This window comes from Phaeoacremonium minimum, assembly GCF_000392275.1.
Source record: "Phaeoacremonium minimum UCRPA7 unplaced genomic scaffold PA7_03_scaffold_496, whole genome shotgun sequence".
Classification (NCBI taxonomy): Eukaryota; Fungi; Ascomycota; class Sordariomycetes; order Togniniales; family Togniniaceae; genus Phaeoacremonium; species Phaeoacremonium minimum.
Genome location: NW_006921398.1, coordinates 891,758 through 907,921, shown reverse-complemented (window position 1 = coordinate 907,921; position 16,164 = coordinate 891,758). Strand labels below are relative to the sequence as shown.

At 51.8% G+C, this 16,164-nt stretch overlaps 7 protein-coding genes across 7 annotated transcripts; 3 read left to right on the top strand and 4 right to left on the bottom strand.

Moving 5' to 3' along the window:
* Nucleotides 1-970: 970 nt before the first annotated feature.
* Nucleotides 971-3,011, bottom strand: UCRPA7_6963 (putative glycoside hydrolase family 3 protein; the record flags this gene model as incomplete). Its single annotated transcript, XM_007919498.1, has 3 exons — nucleotides 971-1,706; nucleotides 1,758-2,884; nucleotides 2,934-3,011. The coding sequence occupies 3 exons, from the start codon at nucleotides 3,009-3,011 to the stop codon at nucleotides 971-973; spliced, it is 1,941 nt and encodes a 646-aa protein (XP_007917689.1).
* Nucleotides 3,012-3,060: 49 nt separating this feature from the next.
* On the bottom strand, nucleotides 3,061-3,756 carry UCRPA7_6962 (putative beta-glucosidase 1 protein; the record flags this gene model as incomplete). The annotated part of the gene is made up of 1 exon (XM_007919497.1): nucleotides 3,061-3,756. One exon carries the CDS (start codon nucleotides 3,754-3,756, stop codon nucleotides 3,061-3,063), a length of 696 nt encoding a protein of 231 aa, XP_007917688.1.
* Nucleotides 3,757-6,101: 2,345 nt separating this feature from the next.
* UCRPA7_6961 (putative extracellular lipase protein) lies at nucleotides 6,102-7,227 on the top strand (the record flags this gene model as incomplete). Its single annotated transcript, XM_007919496.1, has 3 exons — nucleotides 6,102-6,189; nucleotides 6,243-6,408; nucleotides 6,462-7,227. The coding sequence occupies 3 exons, from the start codon at nucleotides 6,102-6,104 to the stop codon at nucleotides 7,225-7,227; spliced, it is 1,020 nt and encodes a 339-aa protein (XP_007917687.1).
* Nucleotides 7,228-7,462: 235 nt separating this feature from the next.
* Nucleotides 7,463-8,960, bottom strand: UCRPA7_6960 (putative caax prenyl protease 1 protein; the record flags this gene model as incomplete). The annotated part of the gene is made up of 3 exons (XM_007919495.1): nucleotides 7,463-7,906; nucleotides 7,959-8,888; nucleotides 8,946-8,960. 3 exons carry the CDS (start codon nucleotides 8,958-8,960, stop codon nucleotides 7,463-7,465), a joined length of 1,389 nt encoding a protein of 462 aa, XP_007917686.1.
* A 1,544-nt stretch (nucleotides 8,961-10,504) lies between these two features.
* Nucleotides 10,505-10,950, top strand: UCRPA7_6959 (putative 60s ribosomal protein l38 protein; the record flags this gene model as incomplete). The annotated part of the gene is made up of 4 exons (XM_007919494.1): nucleotides 10,505-10,534; nucleotides 10,593-10,626; nucleotides 10,698-10,826; nucleotides 10,898-10,950. 4 exons carry the CDS (start codon nucleotides 10,505-10,507, stop codon nucleotides 10,948-10,950), a joined length of 246 nt encoding a protein of 81 aa, XP_007917685.1.
* Nucleotides 10,951-11,203: 253 nt separating this feature from the next.
* On the bottom strand, nucleotides 11,204-11,866 carry UCRPA7_6958 (hypothetical protein; the record flags this gene model as incomplete). Its single annotated transcript, XM_007919493.1, has 1 exon — nucleotides 11,204-11,866. One exon carries the CDS (start codon nucleotides 11,864-11,866, stop codon nucleotides 11,204-11,206), a length of 663 nt encoding a protein of 220 aa, XP_007917684.1.
* A 2,542-nt stretch (nucleotides 11,867-14,408) lies between these two features.
* On the top strand, nucleotides 14,409-15,936 carry UCRPA7_6957 (putative mevalonate kinase protein; the record flags this gene model as incomplete). The annotated part of the gene is made up of 2 exons (XM_007919492.1): nucleotides 14,409-14,591; nucleotides 14,650-15,936. 2 exons carry the CDS (start codon nucleotides 14,409-14,411, stop codon nucleotides 15,934-15,936), a joined length of 1,470 nt encoding a protein of 489 aa, XP_007917683.1.
* Between the last annotated feature and the right edge of the window lie 228 nt (nucleotides 15,937-16,164).

The window sequence follows — 16,164 nt, the reverse complement described above, 5'->3', positions numbered from 1 at the left end:
GAACTCTCGAAGACCTTCATCGCAATCGCACATCGGTGCCGGCTCCACACAGGATCATGTCGCGCCTCTTCTCCCAGGCCATGCTGCGCACTGCGGTCAGGAGTCTACCGCAGCAGCCTGCTACCGCAAGGTGAGTCTATTTCATCGATCAACTAGTCTTGAGGCTGCTAACAGTGATGAACAATAGGGCTTTCTCCTCGTTACCGAGCCTGCGACCAACTCTTCCTGGCGCGAGTTCCTCCACCATCTTCAGACCATCATGCCCCAGCCTTCTCTCGCGACTACCCACAGCCACATCCACAGCAGCCAGCCCGACAGCTGCAGGAGCGCCGCTAGACCTGGTGCCAAAGACGTCGATCTCGGCGCACCCGGCCTTTGGAGGCATGCAAATCCGATGTGGTCCACGACCGAACATGAACCGGCCCAGCCGACTGATCCAGAAGCGGCGGCACGGCTTCCTGAGCAGGATACGGACGAACAAGGGCACCAAGACGCTGAAGAGGCGGAGGGCGAAGGGCAGGAAGCGGCTATCCTACTAGGATGTGCAGAGGTTGAGACCAAATAAAAAGACGAGAGTGTAACCATACGTGTATCATATTGGGACAGAAGAGTTCAATGGACAGACCGCACAATCTCCCGCATTTTACGAGCAGCATCAAAGTCTGCTGTTATACATAAGAGTCGAGTTGGCGGTTCCTGGGCGCTAACGCTTCGGATCGTTATTCAGAGAAGAGGACTGGTGGCATATAGTAGGCAGCCATGGCACCACATATTGAGATATACTTTGTCTACAAACACTAAGTAATTTGATCCTTTCGAAATACTTTCAAAAAGGAGTGAATTATGCATTATCCTTAGCAACGAGGTCCAGATAGCCCCCGTCTCATATACACGCTATATACAGTCGTCACATCATCAACGGCATCACACACATACTGCACAGTAACAACTCATACACCACAGCATTCTGTTACACGGGACTATCCAGGCCATCCTCGCAGCTCAACTCAGCCGCATCGCACGCCAGGAACAGAGCATCACTCGCTTCGCCGACCCAGATTTTATACGCCCCGTCCACCTCGGGTACTACCCAGTTCTGCAACTCCACGTCCCAGACACTGACATCCTTCCTTGTAAGACTCAGCTCGATCGTGGTGCTCTCGCCCGGCGCCAACGTGGCCGTCTTCTCAAAGTCACGGAGCTGGATGATGGGAGTCTCGTACGGGATGCCATCCGGGAACTGCACGTACGCCTGTGCGACCGCCTTGCCAGAATAATCGGATCCCGTGTTGGTCACCGTTACGCCGACTGTGTAGGCTACGTCCCACAGTGCTGCGTTACCGCCTTGAGCGCCACCGGATGCCGGCCCGGCCTGCTGCTTCGTGCTGTAGCCATCAGGGTAGCTGTACGTATTTGTGCCCGCGACCGCAGCTGCGGCGTCGGCGTCTGACTTGCTCAGCCAGCTGTACAGATACCGCCAAACCTTGCTGAAGCCTGTGGGCTCGTAGGCCTCCGAGGCGGCCGGAATTGCGGAGCTGTACGCCGGAGTAGAGCCTCTGGCTGGTCGTGCTGGAGGAACTGTGCTGAGCTGGGTGACTTTGGTGATCTTTGCGTCGGTGTAGCTGAAGTTGGTGTACGACAAGCCATGACCAAAAGCGAAACGCGGCTTGGTGCCTGCTTTATTGAGGGCACGATAATCAATGTAACTGGATGTGTCAGCAACAGGATCAGACAAGCGGTCATTGCAATAGACTCACAGTCCTTCAAGAAACGTATCTTGCGGCTGACCGAACGCAAACCCAGTCAGCTGTGTACTATCAGGGTAGTCGTCTTCGGAAACGGGGATGCTGTAGGGCAAATGGCCACTGGGAGAAACAGTGCCAAAGAGTACATTTGTCAAAGATTCGCCAGCCTCCTGACCTGGCAGATGAGCAAAGACGACTGCCTTGACGGAGGGTAGCTCAATCCACGGCTCAAGTACGAGCGGGCCAACGGTGTGTACAATCACGACGACGTTGCTGTACTTTGCTGCTGCCTGCTGGACCAGCTTGTCGCCACTATGCCATGCAGCTAATCCCGCCGAGTTGCGGTCTCCAGCGTTACCCTCAACGGTATACTGATTCTCGCCGGAGTCCGAAGAGATGAAGACTATGGCGACATCATCAGCCCCTGGAGTAGGGACAGACGGGAATGAGTCGGTATTATAGTACGTAACATCGGCAGCGTTGCGCTTGAGGGCATCGATCGGAGCATCAAAGTATGGGTAATTAGCTGTTCCACTACCCCAGCCCATACCGAGCGTTCCCTTGTTGCAGTTTCGGTCGGCACAAGCATTTGCTCCATCAGGATTGACCGCAGCATCCGTGCCAAAGACTTTTAAGGGAGCAGAAGTAGACAGTGGTAGCAAATTGCCATCATTCTTCAGTAGAGTGATTGCATCTTGCGCAACTTGTCTAGCAACTTTGTAGTGATCTGACTGAACGTTGACGTACTGGTTGACAACACCATATGGAGAGAAAAGAGCAGCCGGGTGGAGTGGGCCAGTGGCATCAGCCGTATTTGAGGAAAAGTTAGGAGGCGGATAATCCTGATCCTGGCCCATCTGGTACCAAGCTGCGACAATTCTCGTTGCCATGTCATTGATCCTGTCCATGGGTACTGAGCCATTCAGGGCTGACCGGGTCAGCTCGTACATCCAGTAGCTGTACCCAAATAGGGGAATCATCGTATCTCCTGGCATAGCCATGTCAAGTCCAGCTAGTGCAGAGGGCACACCAGAAATCTGGGCGAGCCAGTCGGACATCACGAACCCCTGGAATCCCAACTCCTCTTTCAGAAGATAATTCTGCACGTAGCTATTCTGACTAGCGGCAGAGCCATTGATCTAGAGGGTTTAGCACTGTAGGTATTCATAGGCATACTTGCACACTTACAGCGTTGTATGAGGACATACACGCGCCCACGCCAGCTCGAACAGCTTCCGCAAAGGGCCAGAGATACAATTCATGCATTGTTCGGTCATCTAGCAAATCAGTATCGTGCCTCGGTTAGGACAGGAGATTAGGTACCAATGTTAGCGCTGTAGGCCGGTTGGAGAATGTTATACATTCGCCACATCTCTTGCTCGTTGCCAACCAGGTGCTTGATCGTTGCAATGACACCCTGCTCCTGAACTCCCTTGACAGTAATAGAGCCTCCAACGCCTTGCAGAACTGGGTCGGCTCCGAATCCCTCCCAATTTCTGCCACCACGGGGTTTTCTGCCCAGGGGCCCGACAGTTGGACCCAAGTAGATGTTCGCACCCTTCCCCCTGAACTCTTTGCCCATCGCAACAGCCCTTTCATACATCAAAGACTTATCCCAAGTCGCACCAGTGGTGATGCCAGCGGGGAATGCAGTCACATTATCTGTAGACCGCACACCAAGCGCGGAGTCCTGGAGGCAAAGTTGAGGAAAGCCTACCCGAGGCGCACCGCCCGTATTGCCAACACATGCGTCCATGAACAGACCTGTACCAGCTGTGATGTTTGTCTTCTCAGCCAGCGTCATAGACTCGACTAGGGCCTTCGCCTTCTCATAGCTCTCGCTCCAGTCCGGAGTCCACCCGCCATGCGGCGTTGGGTAGTATGGTTTGGCAACGAATCCAGCGGGGACGGCATCACGGCGATGAATGCTACCGGCCAAAGAGACAGTAAACAGGCAACTAACTAGTAGGGCTAGCCGGCAGATATTAAGGATAGGAGCCATTGTATACATTATAAATTAGAAACGGGACACTGCCCTGTCCAAATCACAAGGAACAGCACGCAGCAAGACACATCAATCAGGAGATGGAAACATCTGGATACCTACCTGTTTAAGTAAATCTACGCTCGTTACGCGGAGAGATCTCCGTCATGATGCCCGTATCAAACGGTTGGTAAATAGCCGCATAGTGGTCGCCAAGTATGGGCGCATTGCTCTGGGCCCCGTCCGCGAGATTGTGAATGTCCATCGTTAGTGGGCGATCAGCTTGGTCGTCCCAAAGTGTGGGCAACTGCCACTGGGCAGTTGTAGGCCCGTCCGCCACCCTCATTCGACGCTTACCTCGGGAAGGGAAATGACTAAACCAGAGAGATAGTGTGGGGATATCTTTGTTGTATCATCAAGTGTTGACTTTCAGAGTACAAGCCGGAAGAGGGGTCATTACGTGATAAGAAGAGAGCGAAGCCGCAAGGCAGTCTTGACTTGCCGAATTAGTGTTTTTTGTCCTATCTTGACAAGTCGCCTGATAACTCAATTCTCGACTTCACTGGCCATCTTCGGCGCCTTGATAGAGGTTGTAAGGCGGGGAAGATCGCAGTCCAAGATCGCAGAGTTGCAGTCGGTCCGTCTCGGGGACAGATTCAGCGATAGACCAGGAAGCCCTTCGGAACTTGTGAAGATCTCGAAGTCTCGCTTCGCTGTGCGTCGCTTTAGATGCTGTCACAAGGATGAAGAGTCGCGTAGAGAAGGTGGAGGAAGCTCCCTTGGCCGAGGCTTGCAACTCGAGATGGGGTCCACGGAGCCCGAGCGAACGGTCGCTAAGAGAGGTCGCCGGCAAGCTTGACCGCAAGGTATGATCGGATGTTGGGTCTTGACGCGTTGCTACTGTGGGCCGGGAAGGATCTTGGCTCTTGATGCTTCCTTGATCTGCCCTGATCTAGGCAAATAAGTAGATCTTGAGTCCCGAGATGGTAGCCCTAAACGGGTGAGCTGCCGAAGAACGCAACGCTTCGACCCGCCGTTGAGCCGGGGTCACTTTCCCTTTCTGATATAACAGAGGTGAAAATGGGCGGTCTTGGCCTCGAGTTTGAAAGGTATAGCGGATGAATTAAGGCTTAACTGTGGCATATATGTGTCATTAAACCTCTCAAGTTCGACAGGAACGGGTCGCGCTATTGAAATCGGTAATAGGGCTGTCACAATTTTTATATTTGAAGGCGCGTAAGGAATGTCTCAAGCAGTTCATCTGAGTCTACTCCAACTAACTAGTCACATATCACTACATTTAACTATACTTCTTATCGAGTTGAATCATACGAACTGACTTCGAGTCCATACAATCTTCTCAGCAGCAGAATCATAAGCAAGCACCAGCCCGAAATGTTGAGAGAAGTGAAGTGGTGACTTCACCGACAACCTCCACGGGCAGTAAAGACTCAGTGGGGGTGTGGCCGGGGTCTCATATCCACACCCACTTCAATGCTCCAATTTCTCCAGGTAATGCAACCCCAGTTCTTAACTGCCGACCATGTTGACGAAGATTTCGATCCACGTGGCTTGGCTTTCCACCACCTCCGAGCTCGCGTGCTGCTTTCTGCTCTGTCGTAATCCTGCTTTTTTCGTGTGCGCGTTCCGCTCACTAGAGTACTCACGGAGCCGAGAGACTCTAGCTCCAATATCCAAAAGACACGAGGTTGAGCCAAAGCGCCTATATTCCAGTTTGGGAAACAGACCCGGCCACCCTTTTGATCGGCTGTGGGCGATGCGGCTTAATATATTGACCGGGCGGGCTTAAGTGCCATCCCACCACTTTGTTTTGGAAAGACGGTCTGCTGGCCAGTCGTCGGTAGGCCGGACTTCGTCACTCTGTTTCGCAACCGCAGATCGCATGGCGAGAGGCGATGGCGAGCATGTCTATCACCAGGCACAAGCGTGTCTGTAGACTGCCGCAGCTGCAGGTCAGCTACACAATGTAAGTAGAAGAGAGGGGGAGTTCCCCTTCATCGGGTCGCAGTGGATGCGATGTGACCTGCAAGACATCGCCGGACCCGCCAGTTGAGACTCCAGCTCCGAACCCCAGCTTTCTCGACAAGGACTTTCCGAGCTATTGGATTGCGGGGAAATGAGACAGACCGTTATTGCGAATGCATACAGATCTCGCTAGGCGAGGTTGGCGCCTGCAGTTGCAGTACTCGTTGAGTTGACCTGGAAGAGGAAGGCGGTTGTTGTTCTAGTTATAAGACCTCGTCCGTTGCATTCTCGCACAGGAAATCTCCTTGAACGAAGTCCATCATCTTCTCTTTGGTCCGGAACTGCAGTCTTCGTATAGTAGCCATTCATCTCCTTTGCCAAACAAGATGAAGTCACTTAGTTGGGTACTGGTTCTCGTTGGTTCCGTCCTCGTGACGGGATCACCTATCGAGAAGCGAGATATTGAAGGGCGAGGTAAGAAGCTTGTCGCCCTGTTGGAGGACGACTAGCTGACCGATCCCGGATAGCTACAACAGTTACAGCAGCACAATTGTCCCTTTTCGACTTCTATGCGCAATGGGCTGGTTCCGCCTACTGCAATAGCGACGCCAGTCCAGGGACGAAGGTCACTTGTTCGGATGATGTCTGCCCGGACGTTGAAGCCGATGGGCCTACTATTGTTGGCACGTTGCAGTACGCTCGGCCTCTGCCCATTCTTTCTTCCTCGAGACTAATGTGAGAAGTAGCAATAATACAGCCACGAACATTGAAGGTTTCGTTGCTGTTGACTCTGTCAAGGAGCAAATCGTGCTGTCCTTCAGGGGCTCAGACTCGATTCGCAACTGGATCGCGAACTTCATCTTTGCTCAGGTTGCATGTGACATTGTGGCTGGCTGTCTGGTGCATGCTGGATTTTGGACAGCATGGAACGAGGTCAAGGCAGATGTAGTCACCCTTGTATCGGCCGCAACAGCTGCAAATCCGTCATACAGCCTTGTGATAACAGGCCATTCGCTGGGAGGCGCAGTTGGCACTATCGCCGCTGCGTCCCTGCGCGCGGCAGGCTATGCCTGTGATTTGTACACATATGGCAGCCCGCGTGTGGGCAACGCCGAGTTCGTGAATTTCGTGATCGCGCAGTCCGGCGGCGAGTATCGTGTTACACACGCAGATGATCCTGTACCCCGGCTGCCGCCCATCCTGCTCAACTACCGACACACATCGCCGGAATACTGGGTAAAGACAGAGTCGACAGACAATGTCAGCACGGCAGATGTTCAAGTGTGCGAGGGCACGGCCAATGTGCAGTGTAACGCTGGTACCCTGGGCTTGGATATCGACGCGCACAGAAGTTACTTCACTAATATATCCGCGTGCGGTTCGGATGTCACACAATTCAGGCGGAGAGATGGCGAGATCAGCGATGAGGAGCTTGAGGAGCGCTTGAACATGTTCGCCCGTCTAGATGTTGGCTATGCGGCAGCATTGGCGGAAGCCAGTGCTACGGCTTAAGGAGAGCGCCGAGGGAAAAGGGGGATCGTACATTTAAGTGGCGTCTTTGAGCACGGGCAGGTTTGCATTTGGAAGGAGTATCAACTTGGGCGTTATGAAACATTTTGTGATTTTGCTTTTTATAGTACACGAATAACGACCAAATCCAGGAGCCACCCTTCTAAGGTCTCAGGATGGATTCCCACTTTGCCCATACAGGTCTTCCAAAGTCTAAGAACAGATCTATAGTATTGACCTATAGCTCATCTCTGCCGGTGACTTTCGCAACTCCATCCTCTGACTCCTCCCCCTTAACATCAGTCTTTCCAACGATCTTCTCCGTTGGCTGCCACTCCAGTGCTTTAAGTCTCTCCGACAAGATAGGGTGGGAGAAGTGGTAGCTCGCGTACAGCGAATCAGCATCCATGGTGCTCAGGTTCTGGATTTGGAGTTTGATCAGTGAGCGTGCCAGGTCGGTCGAATAGCCCAGGTTGCGCGCAAACCCGTCAGCCTGGAATTCGTATTTACGGCTCAGGATGTTCATCAATAGCTTGATGACCATGTCCATTGGCGCAAGAGCATCAGAAAAGAGGATGAAGCCAATGATAATGGGGTGCTCCTTGACAAAGCCGAAGTCCGAGTACAGAGAGTTGTTGTTGATGAATACGGAAAAAAGGAGGAAGATATAGAAGAAGTGAGCCTATGAATGAGTGAGCAGTGGTATCTCCAAGAAGTAGAGGGAGTGAGCTGACCTGAGAGATTCCGAACAGTCTTGTGGTATGACCCAGGCTCCAATGGCCTAACTCGTGAGCGAGGACAGCGACGACCTCCTGTGTCTCGCTCTTTTCAATCAAAGTATCATAGATGACGATGTGCTTCTTCCAGGGCATTCCGAAGAAATAGGCGTTGCTGTGCGCACTCCGCTTACTACCGTCAATGACGTACAACTCGTGGAGCGGGAAGTTCAGCTTCTTAGCCAAGTCCTCAACGCCGGTCTTGAGCTTGCCAGGTTCCAGGGGAGAGAGCTTGTTGAACAGAGGCAGGATAGCAATCGGATAGACAGTGATCATGAAGACTTGAAGGCCAGCACCGAAGAGCCACAGGTAGTAGAAGAACTGGTTACCGGTCTTTTTCACGATGGCAAGGAAACCAGACAGGATAGGCGGAGCGAGAACGAAAGCTAGCATGTTCGACTTGATCATATCCGTCACGAAAACTTTGGGTGTCTGCTTATTGAAACCAAACTTCTCTTCGAGGACAAATGTATGGTAGATAGAGGCCGGAAGGGACAGAATCTGGTGGATGATGATGAAGGATAGCACGAAGACGATCGATTGCGAGATTTCGCCGGTGAAACGAGCAGGCGCCCAGCGAAGAAGCAGGTCGCCTGTCCATGACCATAGCTTTGGGAGGACGTCGAAGTGAATGAACGCGATGTTCTGGATTTGACCGTACAGACCGTTGACGAACTCGAACTTGGCCTTCGCTCGGCCATAAGCCTGGCTCTTGTCGAAGACTTCCTGAGAGACCTCTTGTTCAAGAACCTTGGGCGGCTTGGCCTTTTTCAGCACCTGGTACTGTCGGAGGGACAGAAAGCCCTCAAAGACATATTGCGCGACCGAAAAGCCAATGATGAGCTTCTTCCACGGGAAGAGCGGACGGTCGAGGAATCGCGCAAGGCGCTGAGGGACCAATTGTGATTAGCTTCGAGGTAGCAGGGCTGGAGTAGGGAGACAAACCTGTAGGATATCCATGACGAATGCCTTGGGCGCTGAAATTGAAAATGGATGAAGGAGAAAGGAATGGGAAAGAGAGAGCTCCGATGGCTCCTCGTGTGTAAATTGAGGAGGATGTCAAGGACACGGATTGGCACAGCTTCTGAAATGCTGGCGCGTTTGAACAAGCAAGCTGTCCTTGCGCCCGCCCTCAGCTAAGGTACATTAGCCGGCCTGTCATGCCGCAGCACCCGCTGCAGCCTTACCTAACCCCACACTAACGTCCTGTACTCTGTCGCTCACTACTGGTGCAACCTCCAGAGGTTGTCGCACTTCACTTTCGTCGCAAAAGACCACCACATCTTGCTGGCTCCAACGAGAGCTGCAAAAGTTTGACCATTTGAGTTACTTCATGTTATTTGAGCACTTCAACATTTATTATCATGGATAAGAAATATCTTTCGTTGGGTATCTTATTTTGCCTAATTTACAGAAGTAATTGCTCGTTATCTACCATGTCTCCATTGCCAGTGTTTCCTCATTTGCCAGTACTTGGCCATGTTGTAGTGCCTTTATTTGGGACAGTTTCAGGATGAGGGCTCATTATAGTCCCGTGAGAGTTCTCATCATCTCTCGATTTTTAGAGTTGGTGCACCTTGGGGGCTCTCAGATTCGCTCGAATCCTCTCGAGAAGTTGCTCTCTTGTGTCTTTGTTTTGTGGGTAAAGATTTCTCTATATCTAGAGGTTAGATCTCCACAAGATGCATCGCCTCTCACAGAAGCTACTTACCGCAGCGAGCCACCGTCGCATCTCCTCTTTTGACCAGGTGTCTGGGTCTCCTGTTGGATCAGCCTCCTTTGGGAAAATGTCACCGCCATAGATTGACCATAGTGCTACTCCAGTCACTAGACCAGTAAATGCTATAGTGAATTGGTTAGAATCGCTCATCTAAGTTGTCTAGTGGCAGCGCTGCCTCCAGACTGCCAGAAAGGAAATCCAGAGACTCGATCCCTTACCGAGAAACATATTCTATAAGGTACATTAGTGCATTCATATAGCAACGGCACTTGTGGTGGACGTACTTTAGATCTCATTGCAGTATCCAGTGGAGTCGGCATGATGGGCGAGCCTGGAAACAGAAGGTGTAAGTGAAGCTTGGAGATGATGGCTTAGGTGCTCCAAAGTTGGGTAGAAAAGTCGAAGAAATGACAAGACAGACCTTCTGTGTGATATACTGTCTTAACAATGGCCACGCTGTACTTATGAGCAATACCTAGCCAAAGAACTGAAGAAGATGGTAACTTGGGAGCTTATGACATTCCTGGCCAACGGTGACGTCTCCTAAGCTGTGATAGTTAACGCCACATGTCCGCTTCCATATGTCGCCGCGTCAGCCACACCGAGGACGCAGACTCGATTGATTGCCTATCTGGTGGCCCGAGCTTCTTCCCACCTGGCAAGTGGGTCCCGAACTTTTTACGCCCACAAAACAATTGCCAAAAATTCGTCGAAGACAGCACCTCGAGATCCACGATCGCATACCGAGACACCCAAACGTCAACGCCCGATCACCACCGCCAAAATGCCTCAGGAAGTCAGCGACATCAAGAAGGTTTGTGCTTCTGATTTTAAGGAAGGCTTTCGGGCAATAGCGCTGACAATTGCTCTAGTTCATCGAGATCTGCAGGCGGAAGGATGCCTCTTGTACGTGTGGATGATTAACAAGTCTAGAGACTTGAAGCGCTTTGTATTCTAACGAATTCCCGAACGTATAGCCGCCCGGATCAAGAAGAACAAGAAGGCCTCTTCCATCAAGTTCAAGGTCCGATGCCAGAAGCACCTCTACACTCTGGTCCTCAAGGATGCCGAGAAGGCCGAGAAGCTGAAGCAGTCGCTTCCTCCTAGTACGATTCACCCGTCATCGCGACATTACAGACGAGAATGAGAGAACACGAGACTGACAAATTGGAAACAGGCCTGGCTATCAAGGATGTCACCGGCCGTGAGAAGAAGGCCAAGTCCTCATAAGCGGAGCGGACTGTTGAGCGGGGGCAAGCGGGTGAAGGAAATTCGATGGCATGAAACAAATACATGGCATTATGTCCGGTTAGACGGCTGGACTCATGATGGGGCGTCAGGGATACCTTGCAATTGAACCTCAGGCCAAAATGGCTACCGTCAAGAACGTCTATTGAGTTGCGATCGCATGTGTGGTGCATGTGTACATGGCTGCTATACCGGATTGAACCTTTCCTCCCCTTGGGCTTTGAGCGTCCCCTATTCACTGGATCTTCTGGTAGTGCCAGACATCGAATCCGATCACCAACTCAGAAATCTCGCGATATTTGGAGAAATTGGGGCTCTGCGCAAAGTCCTTGTGGGCTTGAACAGTTGGCCATCCAATGAATAGAAGCCATTCTTCGTTGGCCTCGGCGTCCTTCTCTATCCTCCAACCCCCTTTAACAACATACGGTTTAGCATAGTCCTGCACGACCCATTTGACCTCGTTGAACTTGGCCATGAACGCCTCCTTGTTGTCTGAGGATACAGTATGGCGCCCAACACTGATAACTGGACTATCCGACAGCTGTATCCGGTTCGGCTCTTGCGAACTAGCGAATATCTCGCCCTCCACGTGGAACTTCTCTGCCTTGGGCCTCTGGCCTTCAAGTGCGATATGAGACATGATCTTAACATGTCCACTTCTGCCCTCCTCGCTTGCGCCCCACACCCGTTGCTGGCTTGTCTCTGGCCAGTTCTGAGTTATAAGTAGATGATTTGGCCTTTCAATCTCCTGCCATTTGGTGGCGGCGGTGATCTGCCCTGGAAAGCTCGCCTCAACCCACGCATCTTGTATTGTTTGAGCCTCGTTGAGTACTGAACGAAACTCGTCTGTAATGGTCTCCGCCGTTGACTCTAGGAATACCACCTCTGTAACGGCCATTGTGGTGTCTATCTCTCGGGCATCAACCAGACTATGCTGTTATTGACCTTGCCGTAGAAGAAGATCACAGTGAGTGGTTCCGAAAACTGTGGCAGAGCAAAGGCTATTGCACCTCAGTGATGAGTTATACACAAATTCAAGAGGAAGCTTCAGGGAGGACACTACATGTCAAGCAGCTTCACTATGATATCTACTCAATGAACCACAGACCGCATAGGCTGTCAGACACCATAAGTAGAAACTCCGCCTGGATTTCATCGAGATCGGGACGGAGCGGGTCGCTGCTGACTACGGCGCAGCTGCTGCGTCTTCGGCGTATTACGGGTCATCCTTCACTCGAACAAATCGTGATTCAAAAATTACTAGATCTGGATAATCTTGAAAGAGCATCCGGTAGGACACGGGATGACTCAAAAATAAGGAGTGAAGCGAAAGTGAAGTGTGTCTCTGTACAGATAGCGACTAACATGACTTCCCTCACCCGAGTGCACAGGCTTAGACGCTCATTTAGCAGGTCAGCTCTGGATTGGAGCCGTTGTATACGGAAATAGAGATGACCTTTGAGGAAGAAAATAGCTGTGATATTGGCTCCAGTCAACTTAGGAGTGAAACAGCGCCACTCAACAAATGTCCGCTGTTGAGCTCCATCAGCTGCTGCAGCATGGGAACGAGCTGCACAGGTTGCCAAGCGTTGGTGACGACAGTTCAGCTGGACCAGGGGCGTCCTCGCGGTTCCCGGGCTGAGCCGATTCCTCGCTCTGGAAAACCTGGGGAGCTGCAGGGGACCTACCCAGGTAGGCGAACCGTCTTACACACCGCAAGTTCTGTAGATGTTCTCATAGTTTCCAGTGCAATACCGGTAGGAGGATTGGAAGAGTGTGGTGTCGTGCAGAACGGCTCACCAATTGCAAGTTGAAGACAGCTACCTAGGTAGTTGAACTCTGTCGTGTGCCGCCCCCGGCCACTGCAGTGATTATACCCAGTATCTTCAACAGCCCCTGTTCCACCCCTCAAGACATGCTTATTACGTGCCTTAACTCTACTCCTCCGCTAGGATAATAATTGTTACTTTGGCAAGGGTATTATTACCTCCTCAACACGAGATCACTACCTTTTGTAGAGTTGATAGACTCATAGTAATAAACAGGATATTCAAGAGCTTGGTGAGTATTACGAGTCTCAACATCGAGTATCTTTACCATTCAAGAATTAACATTGATTACCCTAACAGAGGAGTATACGACTAGCGTTGGGACGCTGCAAAAAGAAGCGTCGTAAGCCCTGCTGCACCCTGCAAGTCAAGTCAATTAAAGCCAAACTCACCCAGTCCATAGCTAGGTGCCCAGAGACAACCTCCTCCTGGCCACAGATGAGCAATATCTCATGTATCACAGTCCAACCAAAGCTTCCGTAACCGGCGTTGGGCAAGACTCACCTAGAGTTGCTGGTTGCTGGTTGCTGGTTGCTTTGCTTGCTGACATTGGATGCCGTCCTGCCAATTGCCTGTCAAGCGCACCCGCACACAGTGACGCTGGAAAGTGACACACAGATGACCCACAGGAGGCGTGACCGGCAGGGCCAACCGCTAGTGACGCCCAGCGCCCCCCTGCAGTGTACTGCGTACGGTGCCTGTGTACCAGGATAGCTAGGCTTCCCACATTGCCGGAGCGATGGACGATCGCCGCTTGCACCCTCTTTTTCTCATGTCCTTCTGTACTATGTAAGGTGAAGTGCCCTACTGCACAGTAGCTTGGACCGGAATAGGGGCAACCTCCAATCAAACTGCTGGTAAAAAACATCACGCCCCCCTGTTTGTAGTGTAGCTTTCCAACTCCTCACTACTCGACTCTACCTAGACTCTACCTAGACTTTCCCCAGGCCGGTCGACGTTGTTTTCGGGCTCGCATCCGCGGGAGGGCCCCAACAAAGCGGCAGAAAATCAAATTGCTTCTTCTATTAGTCTACCTAGGCCCGGAGCTACGACCCTTTCCCCGTCTTTGGTTTGTTCTGGACTGGACTGCTCTCTCCCCCTAAAGGAAGGCACGACTCAGCGCGATCAAATATACCATTCCCAATTACCAACCCAAAGCATCATACCACACCCTACCCTACCATGGGAGGAAAGAACGGAGGCCGTGAGCTACCTATTTACAGTTGACCTGCTTCCAACTTGATGTCACCTGGCTTCTCGCCTACTTTCGCAACACCAACTACTCGACATTACTTCACTCCACTCGGCATTTACTTGCGCGACAATCTCAACTGCAGCCTCCCGACTTGAAGAACCCGAGCACCAACCCTCTCCGCTGTCCAGCAATCACTTCACCTACCAGTTCCTCCTGTCTCGTTCTCGTTTCTGCGCTTTGCTTATAAAGGGAGACAACAATCGATCTGCGACCGCAAAGCTTGTCATCTACCCAAACAGTCTGCGTTATAGCATGACTGCTGGTCAGAGACAGTGACTCCATACGCGGACGAATAGCTTCCTCTGGTTCCAAATACCACCACCCAGCCTCTCCGTATCCTACTCAGGGCTACAAAGATGACTAGCGGAGTCAATGGCATACGCAATGGTGTCGAAGGACTCCATGTCAACGGCAATGGCAACGGTGTCGCTCGCAAGAAGATGGATCGCAAACAGTCAAGCCCCATGATGCCCGCCTTCATGGTTTCCGCACCAGGCAAGGTCATTGTCTTTGGCGAGCACTCTGTGGTACACGGAAAGGTAATTGATGTTGCTTTGCAATTCGATTCTTCCTATCTAACCTGAATACCATATATAGCCCGCAATCGCTGCCTCTATCTCGCTTCGATCCTATCTCCTCGTCACAACCCTCTCCAAATCAAAACGAACAGTGTCCTTGATATTCCCCGACATCGAATTGTCCCATACATGGAATATTGATGACCTACCGTGGTCCACGTTCTCGCATCCCTCGAAGAAGAAGTACTACCACGATCTAGTCACGAGTCTCGATCCCGAGCTGGTTGCTGCCATGCAACCACACCTTGTCGGAGTATCGCCCGGCATACCGGAGCCTGAGCGCAAAGTTCACCAAAATGCAGCGGCATCGTTTCTATACATGTTCCTGTCCCTAGCAAACCAGAACTTTCCAGGATGCCTCTACACACTACGCTCGACGATACCAATCGGCGCTGGGTTGGGCAGCAGTGGGTCAATTGCGGTATGTCAGGCGGCGGCGCTTCTCATACAATTGCGGGCCCTTTCAGGCCCTCACCCAGATCAACCGGAGGAGGAGGCACGTCTACAGATTGAACGCATTAACAGATGGGCTTTTGTCGGAGAGATGGCAATACACGGTAACCCGTCGGGGGTTGACAATACTGTATCTACACAGGGCAAGGCAGTAGTCTTTCAACGGACAGACTACAACCGCCCGCCGTCTGTCAAGCCGCTGTGGGACTTCCCCGAGCTGCCACTTCTTTTGGTAGACACGAAGCAAGCCAAGTCGACAGCACACGAGGTGGCCAAGGTGGGTAGGCTCAAGGACGCCCACCCTAAGCTTGTGGGCACCATTCTAGATGCTATGGACAAGGTCTCGAGGAGTGCAGAGGCACTTATCAGTGAAGCCGACTTTGACAGCGAGGAAGTGGAGAGTCTCGAGAGGATGGGTGAGCTGATGACGATCAACCATGGCCTCTTAGTGTCCTTGGGGGTGTCACATCCCCGCTTAGAGCGGATCCGGGAGTTGGTGGATCATCAGGGTATCGGTTGGACAAAGCTGACCGGGGCTGGTGGTGGTGGCTGCTCGATAACATTGCTCAAGCCGGGTACACCTCGTCCAAAGTTGGAGCGCCTGGAGAGGCAACTAGAGGACGAAGGATACGAGAAGTTCGAGACAACACTTGGTGGTGATGGCGTCGGTGTGCTGTTCCCGGCTGTGATCAAAAATGGTATGGAGGAAGACGATGAAGAAGGCGGCATGGAGATTGATCTGGAGAAGTTCCTTGAAGCCGACGGCAACGATGGCGTTGAGCGGTTGGTTGGTGTCCAAGGGGGAGGTGGAGAAAGAGAGGGATGGAAGTTCTGGAGGGTGGAAAGCCACTAAGAACAGTCTTGGGGCATAATCTGGTAATCTGTCTGGAGGTTGGCATACTAATGCTATGGGAATGCGGTAGATGAAAGGGCAAGGACACTTGAAGGACTTTGGTAATCTGTACTATACTGGGAAGGGCTTGACAGCCAGATTATGTCCTGTGTTGTGGTCCAACATCCCACGCTTAGCTCTGTAGATGCGCTACCTTACGGTAACCCGTACCTTAATTACCACGTAATG